The sequence below is a fragment of the Protomyctophum parallelum genome (genome assembly GCF_964188405.1).
Source record: "Protomyctophum parallelum genome assembly, chromosome: 21".
Classification (NCBI taxonomy): Eukaryota; Metazoa; Chordata; class Actinopteri; order Myctophiformes; family Myctophidae; genus Protomyctophum; species Protomyctophum parallelum.
In genome coordinates, this window is record NC_139713.1 from 32,998,432 (window position 1) to 33,024,697 (window position 26,266).

The 26,266-nt window shown below is 42.6% G+C and overlaps 1 protein-coding gene and 1 pseudogene across 2 annotated transcripts; one reads left to right on the forward strand and one right to left on the reverse strand.

Moving 5' to 3' along the window:
- Positions 1-2,930: 2,930 nt before the first annotated feature.
- Positions 2,931-14,789, reverse strand: LOC310878947 (piwi-like protein 1; annotated as a pseudogene). Its single transcript has 15 exons — positions 14,761-14,789; positions 11,906-12,154; positions 11,410-11,518; positions 10,158-10,277; positions 9,741-9,849; positions 9,323-9,437; positions 8,839-9,027; positions 8,426-8,498; positions 7,564-7,764; positions 7,087-7,190; positions 5,890-5,960; positions 5,333-5,469; positions 4,581-4,707; positions 4,051-4,198; positions 2,931-3,047 (listed from the first exon to the last, which is right to left on the reverse strand). The product of its transcript is annotated as a piwi-like protein 1 (transcript).
- Positions 13,906-26,252, forward strand: LOC310879467 (creatine kinase S-type, mitochondrial-like). The gene is made up of 10 exons (XM_083794179.1): positions 13,906-14,060; positions 17,253-17,436; positions 19,251-19,449; positions 20,515-20,610; positions 21,502-21,723; positions 23,448-23,533; positions 24,258-24,381; positions 24,807-24,941; positions 25,300-25,425; positions 25,940-26,252. The coding sequence occupies exons 2-10, from the start codon at positions 17,288-17,290 to the stop codon at positions 26,051-26,053; spliced, it is 1,251 nt and encodes a 416-aa protein (XP_083650305.1). The 5' UTR covers positions 13,906-14,060; positions 17,253-17,287; the 3' UTR covers positions 26,054-26,252.
- Positions 26,253-26,266: the final 14 nt, after the last annotated feature.

A 26,266-nucleotide genomic window follows, 5' to 3' on the forward strand; every position in this document is an offset into this window, starting at 1 on the left:
GCCACTTTTTGGTTATTGCCTTTTTTGCTGCCACTAGCAGTATTTTAAGAAGGTATTTGTCTGGGGTATTAAGGTCCTCTGGTATGTTACACAGATAGACACTTGTAAATTCAAATTCAATCTCAAAGCCCATTATTGCATTAATGTCTGATACTATTTCTAGCCAAAATTGTTGTATTCTTGGGCAGTCCCAGAATACGTGGAATACCAGATGTTCAGGGGGACTTTCGTCCATTTACTTAATTCTCCTGAGTGTTTCCTCATGAGAGTCCTATCACCCAATACTGCCTGGAGGGGGACATCCAATTGATTTATTTCAATTACCTTCCATTTTGCATCATATTCCGGATTACACCAACATTCTAAGTATCTTATTTGTGCCGCTTTATAGTAGTCTTCTAGACACGGGAGAGACATACCTCCCTCATAACTTTCCAATGCCTTTGAACGTTGCAGTTATTAATCCTCAATTAAAAAAATATTCGCAAGGGCAGTAATATTTTAATTAATTTAGTTTATGCCTCATGTAAAGCACTCAATTGGCCTTTGTGTATTAAATACTAGAACTACTAGGGAGTAAAGAGCAGTGTATTGTACATGGCAGATTGTAACATTAACTAGAGGCCATTCGACTACCAATCTACAGTACTACAATGGATGACAAAATGTATTCAAATGGCAGTTGAAATACTGGGCACACTGATAGCTAATGCAAATGTCCACATACTGCACACTCATTTGGTTCGCATATAATATTATGCCTCTATATACAATAAGTCACAGTAAAAAAAGCCTAATTCATGTTGTATGGCAAAAATATCATGACAATTTATTTTAGTTGAAGATGTTGTCATCTAACCTGACTGCCAGATGGGGGCGGTATTGGGTAACCATGTTGGATCTGGCAGCGTCAGGTTAGTTGTCATCCCCCTGACATTGCTTTCAGTCCTGACAGCCTGTGTAGGGGGTTACAGAACTCATTTCAGTCTTCGTCGTGTTCCTCATACTCCACGGCGGTGTCCAGCAGTCCTTGGAAGGTGAAGTAGTGCGAGTTAGAATAGACTGCTGGCTTGTTGGGACACATCCCCACTACTTCTGGTCACAGGATCACAGGATTTGACTGTGGACAGTTAATAGACATGCTGTACTGTACCATGTCTATCTGCACCATCTAGACTTGGCTGTAGTTGTTCAGTGGACTCACTGCACATATCCTCTGTATACTGTGCAATCAATTACTGTGTATGTAGTAGCACTGCTAGTACTTGGTAAGAAAACCTAAAAAAAATTGCTCAAGTTTCTTGATAAAATGTTTTCTAAAAGCACCAATATTCAGCAAAATGTCTTTCTTTTTGCATGTAAAAATATTGCTTTGTGATTTTACTAATAGATCGCCCAACCCCATTTGAATTGGCAACTATTTGAGATTCCAATAAGTACTACTTGGAAGAAAAATGGGAGAGATGGAAATGGATAGCATTTAAGATCAAACGACGACAATAACTATAAAACGGACATCTGAATCAGTTAATTCAGTACCTTGAGAGAATGAAAGACTGACTCCCAATAAACAAAGGTTCTATTTGTGATTCACACGGTTATTTGTAAACAGAATCAGTACAAATCCTAAAATAAACTGTTGTTGTACTACATACTGTACAGCAGTGGTCCTTGAGGTTCCAGGTGGTCCCCATGCAGCTAAATAATGAAGTTGATAACCAAATGGACCGTTATAGATTTTAAATTCTTGAGTGTAATATGAAATAAAATGGTTTTATCAATACAGCATTGAATTGTGGACAAAAAGTCTATACGATAACAATATTCTTAGTTTTGGTTCTGAGAAGCTAAATCTCTTCAAATGGTGGTCTGTGGCTCAAATGCCGAATAATGAATATGAAAAAGTTGAAAACCTTTGCTGTACAGTATATCGGTTGGTGTTCCAAAACAAGACACTTAACCCACAACAATCTTCCAACTACAAGCAAGCTTCTGTAAGCTATTCTTACAATATCTATTGTAAACATTAAATGAAAATAGGCCATTTCTTGCCTAAAATGTTAACAAGATTTTCTTTTTTTCTGGTGTAGAAGTGAAATGTACGTACATACTGTACTGTAGGTAAACAATTTAGAGCCATTGCTCTCTAGCACAAACTGTGAAATGTTGCATTAACAAAAACAAACAAAGCATGCAATACTAATTAAGAAGACTCTAGCCCCATATGTGCCCTCTCCCTACGCTCATTCTGTAGCTCCGAGATGAGGTCACACACTGGGCCCCTCCCACCGCGTTTCAGAAACTGCGCAAGTTTCCGAAAACATAGTCTCTTATCCTTACCAGACCATTAATCCAAAACGTGTAGGGCCGATCCTGGTTTACACTAATTCAAACCTAGGATCGGCCCAGAAAATCCAAGTCGCCATTTGAACTGAGCCTTTACGTCCCGTCTTTTGTCAGTCGCTTCCATGTTTATCAAGGAAGTGTGCGTGTGCGCGTGCATGTCGAGTGAACTGAAGTCAGTTGGACATTTTCGACCAGGGGAGGCGCCGGGGAGGCGCTAAAGCTTTTCAACTTCCCTGATAAACATGGAAGCGACTGACAAAAGACGGGACGTAAAGGCTCGGTTCAAATGGCGACTTGGATTTTCTGGGCCGATCCTAGGTTTGAATTAGTGTAAACCAGGATCGGCCCTACACGTTTTGGATTAATGGTCTGGTAAGGATAAGAGACTATGTTTTCGGAAACTTGCGCCGTTTCTGAAACGCGGTGGGAGGGGCCCAGTGTGTGACCTCATCTCGGAGCTACAGAATGAGCGTAGGGAGAGGGAACATATGGGGCTAAGAAGACTCATGCAAAAATAAAATGACTGCCGGAAGGCAGGCCGTGGCAGTGCCTTCGGGGGCTCACAGGACAGGTTTACAGCCAGTTTACAGATAGAAGAGGTAGTCATCCAGGTGGACGCTGGGCTGCCTGTGGATGCTCTGACCCACAAGGAAAGCCAGTTTGTGCGCGTACTGGCAGGGAGCTGGAACGCGCACGATCCCCTGAAAAGCAAAATACAGGGAAACATTCAATGTTGGTAAGATTCTTACTGTATGTCATATTGCTGTCCGGTCCAAACAGTAAGCCTGTTTTCCAATGGATAAAATAGTCACAAGCTCTTTTGTGAACACCCCTTTGCCCCCGTCGGCGGGGGCAGCGGTTGTCCACCTCTGAACAGCGCTCAGCAGGTCAATGGAGACCCAATTGGTCTCCGGTTCCAACTCCGATGTTGCAGATTTACCCGCTAAACCCCCCTGGGGTTGATGATCTCAAATTTATATAGTGCATTTTCAACAAAACTACTTGGGTCCTAGTGTCGCAGTCCCGCTCCCTTTCAGAACAACGAGTGGCCAAGGAAATAATTCCCTATAGGCTTTTCAAAAAGTATTTATTTAAAGACGTTGATACGCCATGGACAAAGCCAACTCGGATCGTAACAAATCATGACAACAAACAATGTTTTGGGCAGATCAAATAAGTCGAAAGAAGAAAAAAAAGGCAAGATACAACATTTTGTTTTTCCTCTGATTATTTGATCTGCCCAAAACATTGTGTCGGTCGTCATGATTTGTCACGAGCCGAGTTGGCTTTGTCCGCCGTGTGTCTTTAAATAAATACTTTTTGAAACGTCTATGGGGAAGGGGCATTATTTCCTGGGCCACTCCTCGTTCTTAAAGGGGGCGGGACTGCGACACTATTGAAGAAAAAGTGCTAGACCCAAATTCAGTATACATGATATCAAAACAAAAGAATTAGGGGAAAAGAATCGTAGATCCACTGCATTTCTCTCTGGGCCAGTGTGTAGAATATCAACCCCTCTAATAGGCATCACAATTCTCTTATTCCCACAGAATTGGAATGAAGAAGGTGAACCATGATTTGCACATTTTATTTGTGCTCTGATAGCTTTTGTTTGAGGGGTTGTTTAGTTTGTCCTACGTATGACTAGACCACAGGGACATAACATGTAAATCACATGTGTAGACTTGCAGTTTAGCAGCTTACCTGCCAGTTGTAGTACATGTGGCAGAGTTTGTAGGTGAGTCGCTGCATGTGGTCCGGCTTCAGTCCGCTGGTGTCGTACACCACATTGTAGTGGGTAGGGGAGACGCTTCCCATGCGAACGGCCTGGCTCACAATGTAGAAGTCGTACCTGGGAGTAAGATTGCATACATTCTTTTATTTTAAGGATGTTCCAAGATGGACGAGATAAAACAAAACCAAAACACTTTGTCTAAATGTTCCAATCGTTTGTCGGGTGGTATCATTGTACTGTATGTCCGGCAGTGGTATCATTGTACTGTAGGGGCGGCAGTGGCTCAGGGGTAGAGTGACCGGATGGGAACCCCAGAGTTAGTGTCGAAGTGTCCTTGAGCAAGACACTGAACCCCTAATTGCTCCCGATGTGCAGGTTGGTACCTTGCATGGTTTCCCCCGGCATCGGTGTGTGTGTGAATGCAATGCACAATCTATGTAAAGCGCTTTGGATAAAGGCGCTATATATAAATGCACCATTTACGTCCAAAACAACTTACCACTCGGTAACTGGTGACGTCCGTGTCAATAACAGTTCCAGGGGGAGGGTTGGTCAACTTGCCATTGAGGAAGGCAAAGAACCTCGAGCAGACGCGCTTCTTCACGACCACCATAGTCAACTTGGGCCTAGACCAGAGGACAAGGAGGTTAGAATCGTTTTCTAGCATTACATAGTGCACCCTGTCGCCATCGGTGGAAACCTTGTACGTCTACCGGTAATTACTTTTGGCTGATTGTGGTAACCAGTGTTTTTAACAGTTGAGCCATAATGCCATTGAAGATTGGAGGTTCCTTGGTTAGATGACCAGAATCAAAGCCAACCAGACGAAAAGATGTTTCTCGACTACCTTTTTTCACTGACTAAAACTAAATAAAAACTAGACTAAAATGTTAGGAAGGAACTAGTGGACAAGAGATCCAGTATAAGTCATTTTACACTTGGTTTGCATGCTGAAAATAGCAGATCTACAAGCTCAAATCTGTTATTACAACGGCATCAAGGTCCGTCAAAATACATTTTAGTCGACTAAATCAACTGTAGATTTAGTAGACTAAAATCTTATATTTAGTTGACTAAAACTAGACACTAAAACAATCAAAGGTGACTAAAATGTGACTGAAACTAAATGAAAACTGTTAGAGACTATGACAAACTAAAATCAAAATGTGCTGCCAAAAACACCACTGAAGCCAACAATACTCTTTTCAGGAAGAATCACTGGTCATGATAATGGACATGTAAGGTTCTTACGCGTAGTCTGTCCCCATGGATTTGATGGACCTCGTAGTCAACCACAGTGGACAGCATGCCATCTCCTACTCCATCTCTGAACACAACGATGCGGGCAGGCATCTGGTTGTTGAACTTGTAGAATGATTTGAGAGCACCTGAGAAAATCAAAAACACATTTCATCTCAGATAAGAGTGCAGCAGTTAACACCCCAAACGCCCCAGGGTTATTTAATCCATCAAATCATTTAGCAGCGGAGCACTTTTACCGACAGACGTTATCCCGGATGTGGCTGAAGCAGCCGTTTTGGCTACATCTAGCTTCTTTACTAGAGGCGATCGACACATAATCTTTGCTTAGAATTGGACGGAATGATTTAGATTAAGTTATTCACGTTTTAAGATTTTCGGTCTCGTCGGCTACAATTTTTAAAACAATGCTCAAATGGTTATTTAAGATGCATATGTGCTTCCATTATTCGATTAATCGAATAAGTAATCAATACAATAATCGATAATGTGATAGTTGCAGCCCTAAAGTTGGCCTTTGAACACGAGTGCAAATGAACCTAACTTACCGACAAAGGCCGGTTTCAATCCATCCATGAGTTCCTGTCCTCTGTCCTGCAGAACACACTTGGAGTACCACCTATTCAACAGCACAGACAATGTCATATTTTAGGACACCACCAAGCACTTTCTAACCTCCTCACTATTGGCTCTACAGGTAAATGTAAGACCTGTCTCCTAAATATCTAAGTTTTCAGGGCCTGGAGTCTCAACTACAAATTGCATGAAGCAGGTATGGCAGCTAAACTATGAAAGCATGAGAGGAGTTGCAAATTGCAATATTATAACGTCTAAGACCACAAGTGTCTAATGGCTGGCAATGATAATATCCAATGGTAGCTGGGTTACAGTAGGCGACATCAATTATAGATTGCTTCTAGACAAGCTGCAATCGCTCTTCAACACTCCGCTTCGTCCAAACTACAGTACTGACAGATCACTGGTGCTGTGAGCACAGGGTATAAGACTGAGGTGCCAGCTCAACTAGCAGGTGTTAAGATGAGGTATGGCAGCAGGTGTTGAAATGCAACATTGTTCAGACTACATACTAACCTGGTCATGCCCTGGTTCAGAGTGCTGTACTAACCTGGTCATGCCCTGGTTCAGAGTGCTGTATTAACCTGGTCATGCCCTGGTTCAGAGTGCTGTACTAACCTGGTCATGCCCTGGTTCAGAGTGCTGTATTAACCTGGTCATGCCCTGGTTCAGAGTGCTGTATTAACCTGGTCATGCCCTGGTTCAGAGTGCTGTATTAACCTGGTCATGCCCTAGTTCAGAGTGCTGTACTAACTTGGTCATGCCCTGGTTCAGAGTGCTGTACTAACTTGGCAGGCCCGGTGCCACGAGGGGGCAAAGGGGGTGTTTGCCCCCCTAAATCAACCTCTTTGCCCCCTTAGATCAAATAGTTACAGACAAAACAATGGTACATTTCCAAAGGAAGCCAACGAAATCGTGCGCCTCTGCCCTCTATAGATATGCAAATGTGGCGCATTGTCTTCATGTCCAATACTTGCCCCCGATTGCCCCTCTGTCATTTCATCTTGGCGCCGGGCCTGTAACTTGGTCATGCCCTGGTTCAGAGTGCTGTATTAACATGGTCATGCCCTGGTTCAGAGTGCTGTACTAACCTGGTCATGCCCTGGTTCAGACTGCTGTACTAACCTGGTTATGCCCTGGTTCATTCAGACTGCTGTACTACTACTAACCTGGTCATGCCCTGGTTCAGACTGGCCACCAGAGCACCGATGGACCTCTTTCCAGCAACGGTGTCGTGGTAACAGTCGATTCCCACAATCATCAGCTGCTTGAGCTGCAAAAACAGGGAATTATACAGTTTTCTCTTTTTATTTATTTAACCTTTAACCAGTAAAAACACTGACTGACTTAAACGTGTTCATGTAGGTTGATCAAATAATCAATTAACCACTTAACTAAACCTGTAATATACTTTTGTACAATGACGTACAAAATAAAAACATTTGACGATCTACAAGCTCACAATGGAGTTGTGAGCTTGCATTTTTTCTCAATGCCTATAAACATAATCGTTTATTATAATGGTGTACGAGGAATACGTTTGGAATAATCGTGATATTGAATTTGAAGTTATATCCCCAAGTGAATGCCACCTGTACATGGCTTGCTGATAATATACATTGAGTGTGTGACAGGGTGGCACTAACAGGAATCTCCAGTGTCCACAGCTCTCCTCCCATCTTGCAGGCCATCTGCAGTGCAATCTTGGTGGCGATGGTGATCAGGGCTTGTGGGCGGCCGAGGGTGCGAGCCAACACACACTGACTGGGGGTAGGGCAGTCCACGCAGAGGTACTTCTTGACGCTGTCGTATTTGTCCTTCTTAACGCTGGAGAGGACCACTACCACCTATGAGAACAGACCAAATTACACATATTAAGGAAAACCTTAATTATGGGTTGTGGACCATTCCATTTACAATGCTAGCAAGTCTTCTGAGGACCATTATTACCCTTAGTGGTTTTAATCAGTCAGAATCTGTCATGTCCAATGTCTCCCCTACCATTGACTTCGCGATGGCGCCCCATCTTATTAAAAAACGCAAATGTTAATTTATTTCAATAAGCTCATTTACTACCTCGTTATTGATCTCCTACTCTTCTGTGCTCCACAAAGGGCAAGACTCTTAGCAACAGCTTACACTCTTACAAATGAAGCCGATTCTGTCATCACAACAAAAACCTGCTATGGCATTATTTTTTAAATACATATGTAAGACCATTTAAAGATTTGGATCTGCAGATACAGTCCAGGTCTTTTATCTAATCCAGATAGTAAGCTCAACTTGAAGTGAAAACTGGGTTGTTTCCTTTGCTTTGTTTGCTTTATGTTTCTGAGGTTTATTCTTAGTTTGTGTTAAAACAGTGATTGTTGTAAATATACAACACAGTACATTTTCTGTGAGCAACACCATCGATGGTACAATGAAGTATAATCATGCTTCAGTTTCCAGACTTAGGAATAATGCTGCCAGTGAAGAGTTCCAGTCCACTATGTTTTAATCACTTACCATCTGGGTCTCCTGAGTTACATTTTGCTGCAAGGCCCTGAGGAGTGCCTCCTGCCGGTCATCATATTCCACCCTTTAAAAAAAAAGGAAAGTGTGTCCAAGCTCAAGTGTGTGCAAAGTACGTATTTAAGTTTTATTTTAGTAAAGATTTCTAGTTGGAGGGTCTGTTTAATAATTACATGCTGTAAATAGAATGCAGAGGGAACAGTAGCATGCCAGGTAAATAATGAACCCGACATCCGTCTTAAACAACATGATGCATACAGGCTATGCGACTATTTTAAACTGGCGTTTTAAAATATACACCACTTACTAGTCGTTATGCATTTATTTAGATCCATTTCATTGTTTTGAGTCGATCGTATTGGATACCGATATTGTCATGTGATAAATGATGAACATAAATGATGAACATGGTAGGTCTGTCCACGTGGATGCCCAAAGGACCCGAGACCTTGCCCAAGGTCTGTACGAGGGTCTGGGCATCGTTGGCGTTGCGTCTGGTGCAGAACACCACCCATTTCTGCAGTGGGGGGGGCATTGATGATAGGAAGGCCCTTCATCTCCCTGGACCAGTCGGCTGCCATGGGGTTGTAGTCAAACTGTGTTTAAAACCAAAACAATTGTGAGGTTTAACCCAAGTAACTGCTTCACAACATTCAAACACGTTTGACATGAGACAACCTTGTTTGACTGATGACTTTTGCTAAACACTGAGGATTTGAGCTTATTGACAAATATAATATCAAGATGGGAGAACGGTTACATAAAGTGAAATATTGGTACAATATCTGTATGAGGAAGAAGAGGAAGGACAGGGCAGACTATTTTCTATATCCTCCCCGACTTGCAAGTTTCCTGACAAATCCTGAGGGGACATTTTTGTGCTTTTCATACCGAACGGGAGCCCTGGAAAATCCTCTCAGACTGAAGAACTCTGCCCTTTATGTTCAGGAGCTCTTTATCGAAGTTGAGTCCCCAGGTATTGAGCTCCGCCTGGGCTTGGGCGTTCCTAAAAACAGGAAAGGGTTGTTAGTTACCTCTACCTGTGGGCCATGGTGAGGATGTTGTCAAAAGAGCACCCAAATAATTGCCAAAACACACATTAAAACAAAATATAAAACATGCCATGTTTTTAAACCCTGAAAAATGTGTTTTCATTGTGATAGATGAATAGGAATTAGCTTAGTTCCATTGATCCAAGCCAGAACACAATCAATGTTGTGCTCTGAAAATGCATGCTGCCCACCATCTGCACCGTGTTAAGTGCTCAGATGGATGGGTGGACCCTGATCCAGAAAAGGTTGGGAACCACCGTTTTAGACATAGTTTGAGGCGTCATTCTCTCTGCTCAGGGGTCAATCTGGTCTGAGCGGAAAGGTCCTTCATGATGTTGAAGTCGGCACGCATCTTGTCAGTCAGACCTGTGGGCAACGCCAGTTAAGTTTGTTTTCAGTAATTGTCAGTTAATTTACCAAAATACTCTACTTAAGTACAGGTAATTAGTTTCTAGTTTACTCGAGACCATTTTTCGATACTTAATTCATCATCTCAGAGTCAAACACCATCAGCATCTTCATACACTGAATCTCGTGATCTCGAATTTACGTCAAGGACCCCCAAAAAAGTGAAAATATATTGTGCAAGGGATCCCATACAAGATTTGTGTAAAAAATATATTCCAAATAATCTTTCAAAAATATTGTCCCTCTCCCCTTTGAGAGCAGAGCACCTGTAAGGTAGCAGAGTTCTGGGATCAGCATGGCTGAGGTCCCCCAGAAGGACCCCTGATCTTCCTCAGCTGGCTGACCAGCAGTGCCTGGTCACTGCAACGGATGTCCAGGCTGTATTGCTTCAAGAAACACCAAATAACTAGAAAAAGTGCCCTTCTGGGCACAGGTCTCCACCAGGTTATCCACAGATCCGTGCAGTTAGAGGTAAAAACACTTTTCGGCCAGTTATAGCGCCACCTTGAGGCTGAGTTGAAATTGTTCATGTGGCATTTCGTCCTCGGCCTAGTGGGAATGTGGGTGCACAATTTCACGGAAATCACGCGATGTGTTCATGATTTGCAGCATTTTGTTTGAAACTGAGCACTCCTGTGAACTTTGGAAGCCAATCTTAACCAATCAGGATGGAGTCTGATAAATCTGAAAGACCCGTTTCGTTGAATGGCTCTAGAGAGACTGTGTACCAATTTGCGTGATGTTTGGACAAAATCTGTAGGTGTACTGTGCAAAAACTTGTTTTGCACAAAGCGGCCTCCTGGTGGCGCTATAACAGGCCGTTCTGGAAAGTTTGGGGCAGAGGTTCATGGTTGGCATCCAGGGAGTGTGTGTGCAAAATTTGGCATCGACCGGGTTAACGGTGGCCGAGATTAGCTGTTCACGGACGGACGGACGGACACACACACACACGGACGGACGGACACACGGACGGACGCAGTGCAAAACATACTCTCCCCACATGCCTTCGGCCTGGTGGAGACAATTAGTCTAGTGTAGCCTAGGGGTGTGCAATAGTTCACAAACTAATCTATCACTGAGGCAGATTCTACAAATGCCTTCTAAATCAGTAGTTCTCGCAATTTCAAGATTAAAGAAATCCAAATAGCAGGTGTGCAAGCTCGCAGCACTGCATATCTGCCATTTCTGAATAGCTAACTTATGAAATATAAAATGACAGATGCTTTCTTGGTTTTAATGGGTAAAATTAAAATTAATAATCCGTTTTGGGCAGGTTTTATTTAATGTTTGTGCCTTACAGTAAGACAAAACATTTCAAAAATATGTCAACGTCACAATGCGACGTGTTTCACAAAGTATAAAACAGGACCTAAGTTTGATATTCAATTTCTAGATATAAAAATAATATACACATCACAGTATATCGATTCATCTAAAAAGTAATCAATAAAAATGAAGTTAGTTGCAGCATTCCATAATAATCTATGCTATACAATTGTGACCAGCAGGAAAACCTACATTCTTGTAGTAGTCCTTGAAGGAGACCTCTGTGTCTGCCTTGCTGAACGTGTTGTTGGGAGTGTGATCCCATGCAATGTCATCAATCCTGTACGTTTTGTTGTTGTACCTGAGGAATGACCATAGACTGGGAATGACATACACACCGCATTTATACACTGCATTATAGAAACTCATAGTATTCATTTCAAGTGAAACTTTTTTTTATCGGCTCGCCTAGTGTTGAAACCATTTTTAGGTGAGCATCTTGTGTTTGGGAAGAATTTATTTGGTGGACAGGCTCGGCGTCCGTATATTACAGTTTGATTGCACTTGGGATTCATTTTACCCAGACAACCGCTAGATTAAAACATTGCAATTCAAATGTGCTACTTTCCACAGCAGTCATTTGTCAGATTTATGTCGATCCCAAACGCAACACAGCCACTAAGCTCATCCATTACACGCTCACGGAGTCACGGGCGTCAAGTGGATGGAGTGTGAATCTTCTGTTTACTTTGTGAGGACGACGAGGCCGACCAGCTCCTAGCCTCGGTCCCAGGCTTACTTATCTGCGAAAAGACCAGCTCCTTGGTGCAGGCCTCTCTGAAGTGCTGCATTGGACACTGCTGCTTGAGGTTGCATGTCATGAAGTCCAGCACGGTCTCACTGCGCAGCACCTTGTGGCTCACGTCGGCACACATCATGAATGATGCCCGACTCGTACTGCAAGATGCTGGTTTGGTAGCCAGGCCAGATCGTCAATCTTTGGAGAGAAAGAGGGTATTAATCACGGGAGTTTCCTACCTGTCCCAATCTTTGGCTCTCAATAGAAAGTTTCTACTGTGCGTTTGCAGTTTGTGAACAAAGTCCCACAAATATGGTGTTCAGAACACCATGCAGCTCCAGCCAAACCGAGACAGATGAGAGGCCACATGACTGGAGATCACATGAAGTAAACAAAAGGACATGCAGGTAGCAGAAAAGGAGGGAAGAAAAACGTGGTGAAAACTATTGTGATTATCAAACAATACAATCTTTATTATCTTTCTTTATAATCTTTATACTATGAAAAACATCTGTCGTTATGTGTCCGTCTCTATACGGCGACGGTTGACGCGGACTGAAGTTGACATGGTCTGATGACAAACTAGAACACCGGTATATATTTTTTTTTAAACGTATATATGTATATCTCTATCAGCACCCCCTGGAGGAGAAAGACTACACCGCATCCTCAGGCAGGAGGATGAGGAGGGATACGACTCATTACTTGCAAGCAGAGCGCGCAAGTACTGTGGTCGGCTGGATCAAAAGTGGTAGGTGGAGGTATTTGTACTTTACTTGAGTAGGCCTATTTGGGCCAGGCCCAACGTCAAACCATCAAAGCCCTGTCCAGTGCTGCTGAAAGAGCAAGCCAGTGACTCGGGATCAGGAGGAGAGACAACAGCTCGGCTCCGAAAGTCCAAGATGACATCAAGGGGAGTGACTTGTAGAAGGGGATAAGGCAGACTCCTGAAACCCTGTGCCCCCCTCTGCCTTAGGAGTATGCTCTATAGGAGTATGAATCGGAGTATGAATCGGCCCTAATAGGGCCGATTCATACTCCTATAGAGCCGAGTAAAAGTCGGTTCGCTGTAGAGCCTACAATTTGACGTCATTTGAGGTTCGGGGGGGGGGGGGGGGCGGGTACCGTCCTAAAGTCGGCTCTTCGGTGCTACTGAAAATTTCTGACGAGCCGAAATCATTTCGGCACTACAGCGCCAAAACAGCGGTAAAATAGGAGTATGAATCGGCCCTTAGCCCCTTCCACCCCAACCCTGTGAGGACTTTATCACCTCCACCCACGTTTCGGAAGGTATAAACGGATCGGATCGTAACACCCAGACACTTTTAAAAATCCAGATTTAAAAATGCACTTGAGGTAAAACAGTATTGGTACTTAAAGTGCGAAATGCAGTATGCATTATGCAGAATGTACCATTTCAAGTTTAGCAGATCTACAAATTATTTGAAACATTTGAGTTTTTTTTCCACCACTGATAAAAATTATATGCCAATAATATTGTTACTGTACCTTAGTACTCTGACAATGAATATCCCAACAGATGATCAACCATTTTTCAGTTTGAACTGACAAGGTCAATCACCTGTTGTTTCTCCATTCTGTCAGTGTGAACTGTGAACATGGTCTATATATTATGTGCTATAATGGGGTACATTAACTGGCTTTGTAACGGGCTGGACTCCCCTTTATTAAATTAATAAAGCTATATGACTACCTGTGTGTTGTAATATACTATACAGTTTGTCTTTTCCAACACAGGGGTGTGTGTGTGTGTGTGTGTGTGTGTGTGTGTGTGTGTGTGTGTGTGTGTGTGTGTGTGTGTGTGTGTGTGTGTGTGTGTGTGTGTGTGTGTGTGTGTGTGTGTGTGCATGTGCATGTGCGCGTGCGTGTGTGTGTGTGTAGGTCAAACAGGACAGTGGCGTGGGATAGGCTTATTAGTGGTCATGGGTCTGCAGGACTGTCCCTTCATTGGTTTATGATTGAGATTCTTGATTGGCCCAAGGTCTAATCTGCTGGTCGTAGGCCTAATCCCGTGGTACAGTCTGCACCAACAGTTCATCCACTCTTCCTACCGAGGAGGGATTGCAACTTTCCAACAGGACAGGTACTGTAATGCTTTCTATCTCTCACTCTCTATTCCTTTAACAATGTACTGATTCATACAGTACACCTTTTGGATTTGAAGTAGGCCTACTGCATGCACAAATCTTATATAGCAACAGCAAAGTAGTGCCAATTTGTCTGATTTTTCACTTCTAAAGCCAGATTTATTCTTAGTCGCAGGGCGGTGTCACGCAAGACATGGCAGTATGCATCACAAGACATCTGGTATTTCTGACACGACAGAGTGGCCTATGAATTGCATAAAGTTCTGCTGATCATAGGATTGCTTTGACTTGAACATATCTGAGTTTAGAACCTTACCAGGGGTAGAAATAGTAGATGCAAGTTAGCTACTGCAAGTTAGCAACTGAGTGAATAAGATCCCATTCGAAGACATTTCATGTCAGTGGTACTTGTTTTAGATACTGTAGATCGTAAATATAAGATTACTTTCTTTTCATGTATTTGTTACATTTGATAGGCAGGGTATAGATAAGATAGAATTGTATTGTAAAAGGCACCTCTTCCAAAGTGTAAAGGGCCATGTTGAATGTTTCAGTATTATATGATTCAGATGTTTTGCCTAATAAGCATTTAATCTGCATTTAGCACCTGACACACCCCCCACACCCTCCCTCAAATCTGTTGAATCACTTAATAGTGAAAAGGATTAGATCCGAATTACAATAGTGTGCTTTCACCTTCGGTACCCCGCAAGAGTCAAGGTCATTTGATCAGAGAGAAGAAGGTGTGTGTGTTTGGGGGGGAGGGGGGGGGGGAGTTGCTTTATCCAGGTCGGCGCAGAAGGTGGGAGCTTGTTGTAATCCCAGCCATAAGGCCATCTAATCCGCGGTGTCGCTTACCAGTGTAAGACTTGTTCAGAGACCAGAGCGCCAGAAGACCAATCGTAATCCATTATGGCAAGAATGTGACACTGTCCTCTTGTCTTCCACCAGTCTACTCTATATCATGCTTCCTTTTCCAGCTGGAAGACCATACACTATACAGCTGTGCTTCTCAAACGTCATTAATTCATTCATTTCAAGGACCTTGAAAGGAGTTTCATAGGCATTAGGCCACGGACCTACAATTTTCAATCTCTGGGACCACAATCTATGCTGTAAAATCCTAACTCTGAGAGTGTACAAATTACAGTCCCGTAACTCTTCAAGGACCTCCTGTGGATCCCCAGACCCCAGTTTGAGGACCACTGCTATACAGAACTCTATATAGTATACACATTTTTTGTCATTAGTTCATCTGTCCCTAACTTCTATCAAGTTGACTTGACGCTACGTGCGGTTTGTCTATCATTCAAGTTGCCCTTCCCCTATTTTTAGTTTGTCTCTGTTTTTTCCAGAGAGTCTGTCTGACCTGACCAGAATGTTTGTGGGGGGAACATGACGTGTTGTACACCAGACATAATTTGGCTCAGAATCCTGGCAGTAGACCTCTCCAACAGTATTCTATAAATAATACCAACACGTACGATATGACAGACACTACTAGAGCTCCAGGATCATGACAAGTCATTAAAGGGTGTTGTATTGGATTGGACTCATTGGAGCAACAGTCAATATTCTCCCTTAAAAACCTATGTTGGATTGTAAGTAAATAAACCAGACAAAATGGCAGACAGCCTTGGATAACCCTGCACTGTGTTGGCTGCTGTGTGTGTCAGTGCTGCTGAGCAAGGCGAACAGGAGTAGACTTCTCCTCTATGTGAAGCAGGGGGTGTGGCCAGACTTCTTTGACTGGGGTGGGGTGGTGAGGCACGGACTTATGCAAGGGTGGCATGAAGTCGAACCACTTAAACCCTTAGTAGTCTTAGGGAAACGGAACTGATCGAGTCACAACGGTAGACACACCAAATCTCTTCGCCAAAAATAGCCGACCTTCAAGCTAGAATGCTAGATAGATGATCATTTATTGACATAAAATGGTAACCTTCCAATCACAACACAACTGAGGGTCAACATGCAAATATGAATCTTCCATTGCAGATTGAATTGCACCGATAAACGATAAACGATAAAAGTTTGGTTATAAGTTATGTGGTCAGGTACAGTGTAGTGACTGTATTCTCACATTCTCTACCAGGCTGTACAGCTCAACAGGACACATGTCAGTGCTTTGCAGCACAGATAGGGTCCTGGCCCGGTACAATATGAGTTATGGATTGCAGCATTTAAGACACAGTTCCATTAAACTCTACACTCTCTTGTATGTTAACCACTTAAATCCCAACATTCATATTGTTGATCAGAAAATAGATATTTGAATAGAAAGGTGACTAGTAGAGCCCTGGGGACCCAAGTACTAGGGTGTAAGTGGTCAATTAAGTCACATAATATTTAACAATATTATAATAATATCCTGCTTAGTTTGTGTACCTTTAAGTTTTAGATGAAAACTAATACCCTACCCAGTGACAATGAGTGATTTCAGATCGTGCATGCTCTGAAATCAATATGCATGCTCTGAAATCAATCCTCCTGTTGATTGGGATGTGCCAAGAGGGGTGATTGTTCCTGTTCTTGTAGTTCTATTTGTAAATGTGTGGCCTGAAATATGAAATGGAAGTGAAAGAATGTAGGTAATTGTAGTTGACTTGCCTTAGTTTGCCCTGTTTAAGTTCATTGATACTAATTACGAGTGTCTTGGTTATGATACACCTGCTTTAAAATCGTGGCTGCTGCTGCACAAAGTGTTAGCTTTTGGCAAGCTCAGAACCACCAATGAGAGCTGCTGGGACCCTTTGTGGAAGCTAGTGTCCATGGTAGTAGTTAACTAAGTTGCTGTTTGTTTGCCTGTTATCTTTTTTGGACAGTCCTGCACTTTATATTATTATTACTGTCAGTCAGTGCAATAATATGAAGTGCAGGACTGTCCAACAACCTGTCAGTGACTAAGAGGTTGGTGTGGAGGGGTTTGGTAAATAAAACACCAACAAAAAGCCTTCTTGGACAGTTGTCTAATTCTTGTAGACTCCTTGGTCATCCGGTCAACATTAGACATACATGTCAGCTAATAACAAAACATGTACTGTATATACACATACTGTACTACAGTCTACAGACATGATATTTCTTAGTAAATTTGTACATTTTACTAAGCTTACTAAATAGATGATAATGCTTGAATCCTCACAATGACCAAAGCGTTTGTCTTTCTTCGTTTCCTTTCTCTTCAGTGATTTGCTTCCGACATACCATTGCACAAGCTAACATGGCGAGCTCTTTCACACGTCTGATTTCAAGCCCTCGTAATGCTGCCCTTCTGGCCAGCCTGGGAGCTGGTACCCTGGCAGGGGGCTTATGGCTGAACGAGAACAGCACTCTGATCGCTGACACAAAGAGGAAACTCTATCCTCCTAGGTAAGAGCACACAAACCACAGCCTGGAAACAATGACATTGTTGTACAAATGCATTTGCCTCGGGACAGCAATTACGCAAACACACATTCCATAATAAGTCAAATTAATTTGTCCAATAGCCATAGCCACCAGAATGTTTTCCAAGTTGGGCGTATGATAGTTGTGAATAGGTAAAACACTTCTTTAAATTGAATAATTTCTCATAAATATAAGTATATCATTACTGGACTGGGATCTTGGGTCAAAGAAATTGTACAAATGTATTTCATTAATTTGATGAAAACAAAGGTTTAAAATGGCAGCCTATGTAAGTTAGTAAGTTATTGCTTGTTTGTACTGATCAGCTCAGTGACATTGTGGCAAACTATAAGGCAAGGTTGGGAGGTCAGGGGTTCAAATCCTCAGGCCTATAGTCATACGCTCATACACTGTACCTAAAAGTATAAAAATTGTACCCAATTGGATCCCTTTGGATTGAGGTTAATGCTGCATTCACATGGGATCAGGTATAGACGGCAAACGGTAAAACCTGCTGGACGGCACGGAACGGTAAAAAGATTAAATATTTTAACATTGATGCCGTTGCCGTTATACCGTCGCCGGTTCTGGCTGCCGGGCTGCCGTGCCTGTCCTGTTCCGTTTACCGTCCTGCTCCCATGATCCATCCACTAAAATGACTGATCCCATATGATTGCAGCATATTAGTCCATGTGACCATGTCCAGGGGGTGCACACTGCACTTATACATACATCAAGCTGCCTGACGCTACAGAAACAGGAGATGTGCTTATTCTGACCTATCTGGAATGTGTCCTCTGTCTTTGACATCCTGAAGGACAGTGGGCAGCTACTGGACTTAACAACACTTAACAACTGGACTTAACAACGCTCTGATTAGCAGTTAGGGAGGACTTTTCTCATTTTAAGTCATTTCCACATAATTCTTTTCAAAAAGCAATCGATATTGTTGTCTAGATAGATATGGATTGCATATATGGTAAATAAATAACTACAGTTGGCCTACCTTTAATGAGAATGGTGTTTCATAAAGTGACATCGAGGCTTTTGAAGCACCTGTTGAACAAGAAAATGAACATGATCCCTTGAGGAGTTACTTCTGAGTACGTTATGTAAAGCCCAGAGTCATGGGGTCTCGCTGGCAAGATCAAACATTTTGACACTCATGTCCCTCTCTGGTTTCTTCACTGTTACCTTTGACTTCATTTCTCCAAGGACACTTTTATTACAGTTGATTTAATTACAGTTTTTGTCATGGGCATGTTGTCATTATAATAATAATGGGATGTCTGAATTATGAGCAGAGTTTAAGAAGATACTTAAGTACTTCTTTTTTTTTTGGGGGGGGGGGTTTGCTTTAATCATTCTATCAGACAATTGATTCTGTGCTTAATAAGCAGAAAATAAATGTACTTTGTAGCAATAAGGCTTCCATGCCAGCTAATTAGTTTATATATTGTCACCATCTTAAACGAATGGCCATGTCATTTTCTGAGGAATTGTTTTTGGCCTAAGTCAGCTCCTCCGCCTCCTCATGACACTGCTACCTCTGGTAAAATCGCCAAAGAAAAGGATCATGAATCATGATGATCCCGCCCCTTTTAGTAAATTGTTTAGTGTGATTTAGGCTAAAATAATCATTCAATTTAATCATATGTTACATAGCTGACAGACAGTGTTATTTATTAATAGACATACATTGTTCAAAACATTCTTAAATGTTGACCTAATAAATGACGTAGGCCATTAGCTTAATAAGGCGATAATATGTGTTCATTTTCCTTCCAATCCTCTAGCTCTGACTTCCCGGACCTGAGGAAACATAACAACTGCATGGCCACCGCTCTGACACCGGCCATCTATGCCCAACTGAGGGACAAGCTGACCCCCAACAACTGGTCGCTGGACCAGTGCATCCAGACCGGGGTGGACAACCCTGGACACCCCTTCATTAAGACGGTCGGAGCTGTGGCAGGCGACGAGGAGACTTACGAGGTAAAAAGGCATCATCGTTAGGACACACTTTGGCTGCAGCTATCCATTATCTTTCTTAGCAATTGCTCCATCAATAACTTTCGAATGATCAAGAAAGTATGTTTTTACTCTTAGGTATGTGATATTTCCCTTATTGATAGACTTTGTGATCAAGCCAGACATTAATTTACACAACCCCCCTCCCCCCCCAAATAAAAACCCACACAAAGATAGAATATGGAAATAGGAGGTTTCTGCCGAGAGCAACTATATCTGTGTACGGTATAATAAATAGAGTATAATAAATAAGCTACATACTGTATACTGTACGCATACAGTGTGCCATAGTCATGCGGGTGACTAGCCCGTTCACACATTGCTGTGGAATGGTATTCCAATCCATTCCATGCCTCGGTCAGGATGTGTTGCATGTCAGCCAACATAGTTGAATGTGTTGTCCAGCACGTACAACACGACCTGCAGCAGGTCTGGGCTGTTGGCAGCTCATATTCCATCCTCTCCGCACCACTGTTTAGTTTTTTATTTATTTACTCTTAACTTAGCTGACTTGTTTTCCAATGCAGAGGCAAATTATATACACCCTAAATCAAATATTCTTTGAACTACTTTCAACATGGCGGCCCTATTTTGGCCATGGCATTATAGGTGAAATTGTTATTTATTACCATAATATATTCATAAACAGCTAGTAGTAGTCGACAAAATCAACACTGCAGACAATTAATGCAAACATTATCTATTTAATTAAGTTGAGGTTAAGATCAAGGTGTAGTGCACATGTCCATCTTGGAAAGGGAAATGTCTTTAGAGGCACAGCTCCAAACTCTTTCAGTCTGGGCTTTACACATTTGACACAAGTGCACACAGACATTACATTTAGTTATGTGAATATTTAAAATGTACACTTAGCTGACATCTCCACATCTCTGAGTGTGTGGATGCACACAGTAAGTGAAATAACGTGGATGAGTCCAGCACCCCCTGCATGATTTTTCCACAATGAGCAAAGTAATAACAACATGAATCATTTCTGTTGTTTAAAAGCATCTTTGTTGCTTCCACCAGGTGTTTGCTGCACTCTTTGACCCCATCATCAAAGACAGACACGGAGGCTACGATCCCAAAACCATGAAACACCCCACGGACCTGGACTCTTCCAAGGTTCATCCATCCACCCATCCACCCATCCATCCATCCATCCATCCACCCATCCATCCATCCATCCATCCACCCATCCACCCACCCACCAACCCATCCATCCATCCACCCACCCACATTTGACCAGTTGTATTGTATGTCAGTGGTTCTCAAAGTGGGGTCCGGGGACCCCCAGGGGTCCTTAAGGATGTTCCAGGAGGTCCCCATCAAAATCAGTTCAACCATGTAAAACTTGTCTCCATTGGCTAATGTTTTAAACATTTCAACAACTCAAATTTTGTATGGGTGAAATATATTTTGACAAATATTACATGAAATATGACATGAAAATGTTTGAGAACCACTGCTGTACGTTTGATTGATTGATTGATTGATTGATTGATTGATTGCAAAAAGTACAGTTATACAACAATTCTAAAAGGATAACACAAAGTAGCCTGGTTAATAAACCAGACCGAATCAGCCGTTGGCAAAAATAAATTGCCTGCCGGCGGATTACGGTCTGGAGAGGCTCAATTGTACGCCCATTTCCTACACCAGAGAAATGGGGCGGCCAATCGGCACACAGTATGCAATATGGGCGGGCTTTGGTACAGTGACTTTCAATGTTTGAGACCTTTGACTGACAGTAGCTCTGACCAATTGCGTCAAAGAGAAAATGTTTCAACCCGCTCCCCTGGAAATGAAATCCAAGCTGAGCCTCCCCAGACTAATATCCCGCGGTCCGTGCGATATTAGTCTGGTTTATTAACCAGGCTAAACACAAAGAGCCATGCAGGGCTTGTTTGTTTCCATTATGGTCCCGTGTATTCAATTCACACAGACACATAAAGGCATACAATATTATGTACATTCATTCACCTAATCTAAACACTTTTCATGTTTTCTTCCCAGCTCAAAAACGGAGTGTTTGACCCCAAGTACGTGTTGTCGTCTCGCGTCCGTACCGGCCGCAGTATCCGTGGCCTCAGCCTGCCGCCAGCGTGCTCCCGCGCAGAGCGCCGCGAGGTGGAGCGCGTGACGGTGGCGGCCCTGCAGGGGCTGAAGGGTGACCTGGCAGGTCAATACTACAGCCTGGAAGGCATGACGGATAAGGAACAGCAGCAGCTCATTGACGTGAGGGACTGACTGTATTATTGATTATCCTCGCTGTCGGGCAGAAACCTCTTATTTCCATATTCTAACTTTTTGTGTTTTTTTTAAGATATTTTTTTTGCGGCTTACGCCTTTTATTGATTTTTGAAGGGACAGACAGTAGGCTGACAGGAAACGGGAGAGAGATGGGGGGATGACATGCAGTAAAGGCCGTGTCGGGTCCGGGAGTCGAACCCGCGGCACACTGCGACTGGATTACCAGTCCGGTGCCCAGACCGTTACGCTACGGCCTGGGCCCATATTCTAACTTTTTGTGTCTTTTTTCGTACAGCGTCACACAAAAGCATCACAAGTAATTTGAATCCTGAGCAAACATAACTGTTTTGGACATATATGAGGTTTCTACTCGACAGAGACAATGTCTGTCTGTGTGTGTGTGTGTGTCTGTGTGTCTGTCTGTCTGTCTGTCTGTCTGTCTGTCTGTCTGTCTGTCTACATTATTATTAGATTGCCTGCTGCATACAGTACATGGTCCATTGATATCTATAGAAGAAAGAATATTTGGAATTGGAAATATGCTAACTGTTATACACTGGAGGCCCTATCTCTATTGAAAAATAAAAACATTTAAAATTAGTTCAAATAGCCAATCTACTCATAACGTGTCGATGTAGATCGGCTATTTACACAATTTATTTATTTTATTATCATTTATTTTGTAATAGTAGAAAATGCCTAAAATGTTTAGGCATAACTATTCACTATACTGTTCACTAACTATTCACTATTCACTATTTTTAAATGTTTTTTAAAAATAGTAAAAAGAAAATGTCAAGGCCCTTGGTGTGATAGCGGTGGATATAGGCAGTCGCATTTGGCAGTGCAATGTTATTGAATTGATGTTCCCTCTGATCCACTCATGCTGCCACACATAAAGGATCACTTCTTGTTCGACAAACCAGTGTCTCCTTTACTCACTTCGGCCTTCATGGCCCGGGACTGGCCTGATGCCAGGGGGATCTGGTAAGACCAACGCAGGGCAAACTAAACCCTTATCCTCCTGTCTTCCTCACAGAGGAAGGTCCTGGATCCTTTATACTCTGCCAGCCTTACGCAGTAGTACAGTATAGTGTGTACAGTATTTTTTTCTGTAGCCTCCTCTAGACTTTAACACTTGCCCTCTTCTCCTCATCTATATCAGTGTTCTTTGACTTCTCTAGAACTAAGTACAGTAGCTACTGACTTAGACCAGGTTCTCAACCTGTAGGTTGTGACCCCCAATCCCCACATGAATTTTGGGGGTCCCCAGATGACAGCGAAGTGACAAGTAAAGACTTTTAAGACCTTTTTAATAAAATAAATTAATAAAATATATAAAAATACCATTATTGCATAAAAGGTTATCAACAAACTATGTTATAGCACTTATCTGTGGAGTCAAACATGCTTGTCAGGGTGGGGAGTCCCCAGTTCAAATATGATTATTTTTGGCGGTCCCAAGTTCAATTCTGATTAATTTGGAGGGGGTCGCCCAGGTCTGCGATGACCGGGGAATTATTATATCAAATTATTGTCTTAATGCGACAAAAAATAATCTCCATCAATTCAAGGCTTCATGGGGTGTGTAATTGATAGAAAATAAGTACTTTTCTTTCGGGTGAACCACTCCTTTAATGTGTCTTCTTCCTATGTGTGTTGTTTTTCCACTTCTCTTCCCGTCCCGTCCCGTCCCCACCAACCTGTAGGACCACTTCTTGTTTGACAAGCCTATATCTCCGTTGTTGACATGTGCCTTCATGGCCAGAGACTGGCCTGACGCCAGGGGCATCTGGTAGGGTCTGCCTGGCTCTCCCTGCATGTCTATACTGTCTGTGTGGCCATTAAGATTTTTGAGTTAGCTTAGAGCATTGGTTCCCAACATTTTTATACTGAAGTACCACAAGAAAATATTTGGCTCTCCGTATACAGTACCACCAAATAACATTTATTATTTAGTTAATACAGGAGCCTGCCTGTATTTAAGAACCTGCCCTTTTTGTTCCATTTCTAAGCCAATAATGCTGCTGCTCTGACAAAACAAAAAAATCAATGGCTAGATGTGCTGTCATGCCCATTTCAGCATAGCTGGATAGCCTATTTCAACCACCTGTAATATAAATATTTCATTCACTTTTGTCTTTTTACAAAAAGTGAACAATGTGAGTTTGTGGGCTTGTGTCCTTAGTGCTGAGATGCAAGTAAATATTGTTGCTGTCGGGCAGAAACCTCTTATCTCCATTTTCTCTTCAATTAATAACCTACTTGATTGTACAGCATCACAAAAGCATCAAACGTAGCAGATCTACAAGCTTGAATGCGAGGCGACACGTTTCGAGATTCTCTGCTACTTTTGATGATCTTTTATTTGAACCGTGAAAAGTATACAGTTTTGGTCATATTACAAGGTTTCCACCCGACACAGCGACATCGATATGTTTTATTACGTTTTAATTGTTTGTACAACTTGAGCCCATGGGGTTAATGTGGTTCATTGACATTGGCCATTTCTCCTCAAGGCACAACAAAGATAAGAACTTCCTCATCTGGGTCAATGAGGAGGACCACACCAGGGTCATCTCTATGGAGAAGGGAGGCAACATGAAGAGTGTGTTTGACAGGTTCTGCACAGGACTCAAACAGGTAGGCTACGTTACACATCACATATCTACTATCTCAATCATTGGCTCCGGTGATGATAGCCCGCGGCGAACCCATTAAGATCTGAGGCTGATTCTAAAAAAAGGCTTCTATAACAATAATTTGCTATATCAGTGAGTGCTAAAACCTTTTCATGTCAAGGACTCCCCCAAATTATGCAGTTGGCCTCCAACTCCGATTTCAAAAATATTTTGTTCCAGGGACCCCCCAGAAGCAAAGACTTGAGTTAATGATTTTCACAACTTTTCTCGAATTTTCTTTTCAAAAATACCAGATCTACAAACTCACAGTGCAGCACGATGAGCTTCTATTTGCCAATTTTGAATATCCAAATGATAAAATAATGGTTAAAGTGCTTAAAATGATTGTGATGCTATGCTATAGTCATGTCATGTCCCGTCCTCTAGGTGGAGCACCTGATCCAGGAGCGCGGCTGGGAATTCATGTGGAATGAGCGCCTGGGCTACGTTCTGACCTGTCCCTCCAACCTGGGCACCGGCCTGAGGGCTGGTGTGCACGTAAAAATCCCCCACCTCAGCCAGGTAAGAAGCAGGTCGACCAGGGACGTGTAGAGAATGTTTGAGAGGCAGGGGCTGACATTCCCAAAAGGGCCCGTTCAGGAGACTTCGTAAAAAGGCAATTCTCCTAAATGCTGACTTTGGGTATGGCATGCAGGAAAGGGGGGCATTTGCATTTCAGACAGTAAATGCTGCATTCGTGGTGGCAGTTTTTTACAGACGGGTAAAAGGGCAGGGACTCAAGCCCCCTTTGATATCTATGTGTGTGCTCAAACTGCTCATGCCTGCAATGAACCTGGCCACCGGGCTCAGGGCCCGTGTGCACGTAAGTCTAGAATCTAATTGACTGCATTATTTAACATGATTGACTTTGACCACGTAGGACGCACGCTTTCCCAAAATCCTGGAAAACCTGCGGCTGCAGAAGAGAGGCACAGGCGGAGTGGACTCTGCTGCTGTCGGAGACACGTTTGACATCTCCAACAACGACCGTCTGGGCAAATCAGAGGCAAGTTTACCTTGTTGGGTTTTGCCTTAAAGACCATGCATTTTTGTCTTGATTTGTATATCGGCTAATAGTGATCATGTCTTGATAATATAAACCTTGATAGCTATATTGTCATCAATCACATAACATCACAATTTTAAATGCACCAATTGTCTTAATGTATCAGTCACAAAATTGCAAAGAACTGAAGACTAGAAACTAGTGTTTTGCAGCTTTGGGCAAACATTTTACATGCCCAATACAATCATCTGTAATAACTCAATACCAATGCAGTACTAGCAAGCCAATTTGCCAATGACATGATGTGATGTAACCATAGCGCTAAAACACCTGCAACACATAGATTAACATGGTCCAGGTCCACAACAAAATGGAAAGATAACCTTTGTTCTCTCGTGTGTGTTCTCTCGTGTGTGTGTGTGTGTGTGTGTGTGTGTGTGTGTGTGTGTGTGTGTGTGTATGTGTGTGTGTGTGTGTGTGTGTGCGTGTGCGTGTGTGTGTGTGTTTACTGTAGGTGGAGCTGGTTCAGCTGTTGGTTGACGGAGTCCACTACCTGATTGAATGCGAAAAGAAACTGGAAAAGGGGCAGGAAATCAAGGTCCCCGCCCCCATTGTTCTGTTCAAGTGAACTGAACCCACCAACTCACTAATTGTCTGAGTTTGAAAAAAAATAGTCACATTTTGAATGTCTGTTAAAGGACGGACTCCGCTGATGGATGATTAGCATAGTCTAATCCATAGCCATGATCTGTGGTTATGCACAACTTCTACCTCAAGTTAGGTCTTAACCATAGATCTCACTTCAATAAAAACACCACTATACAATATTTTGTTTGCTGTC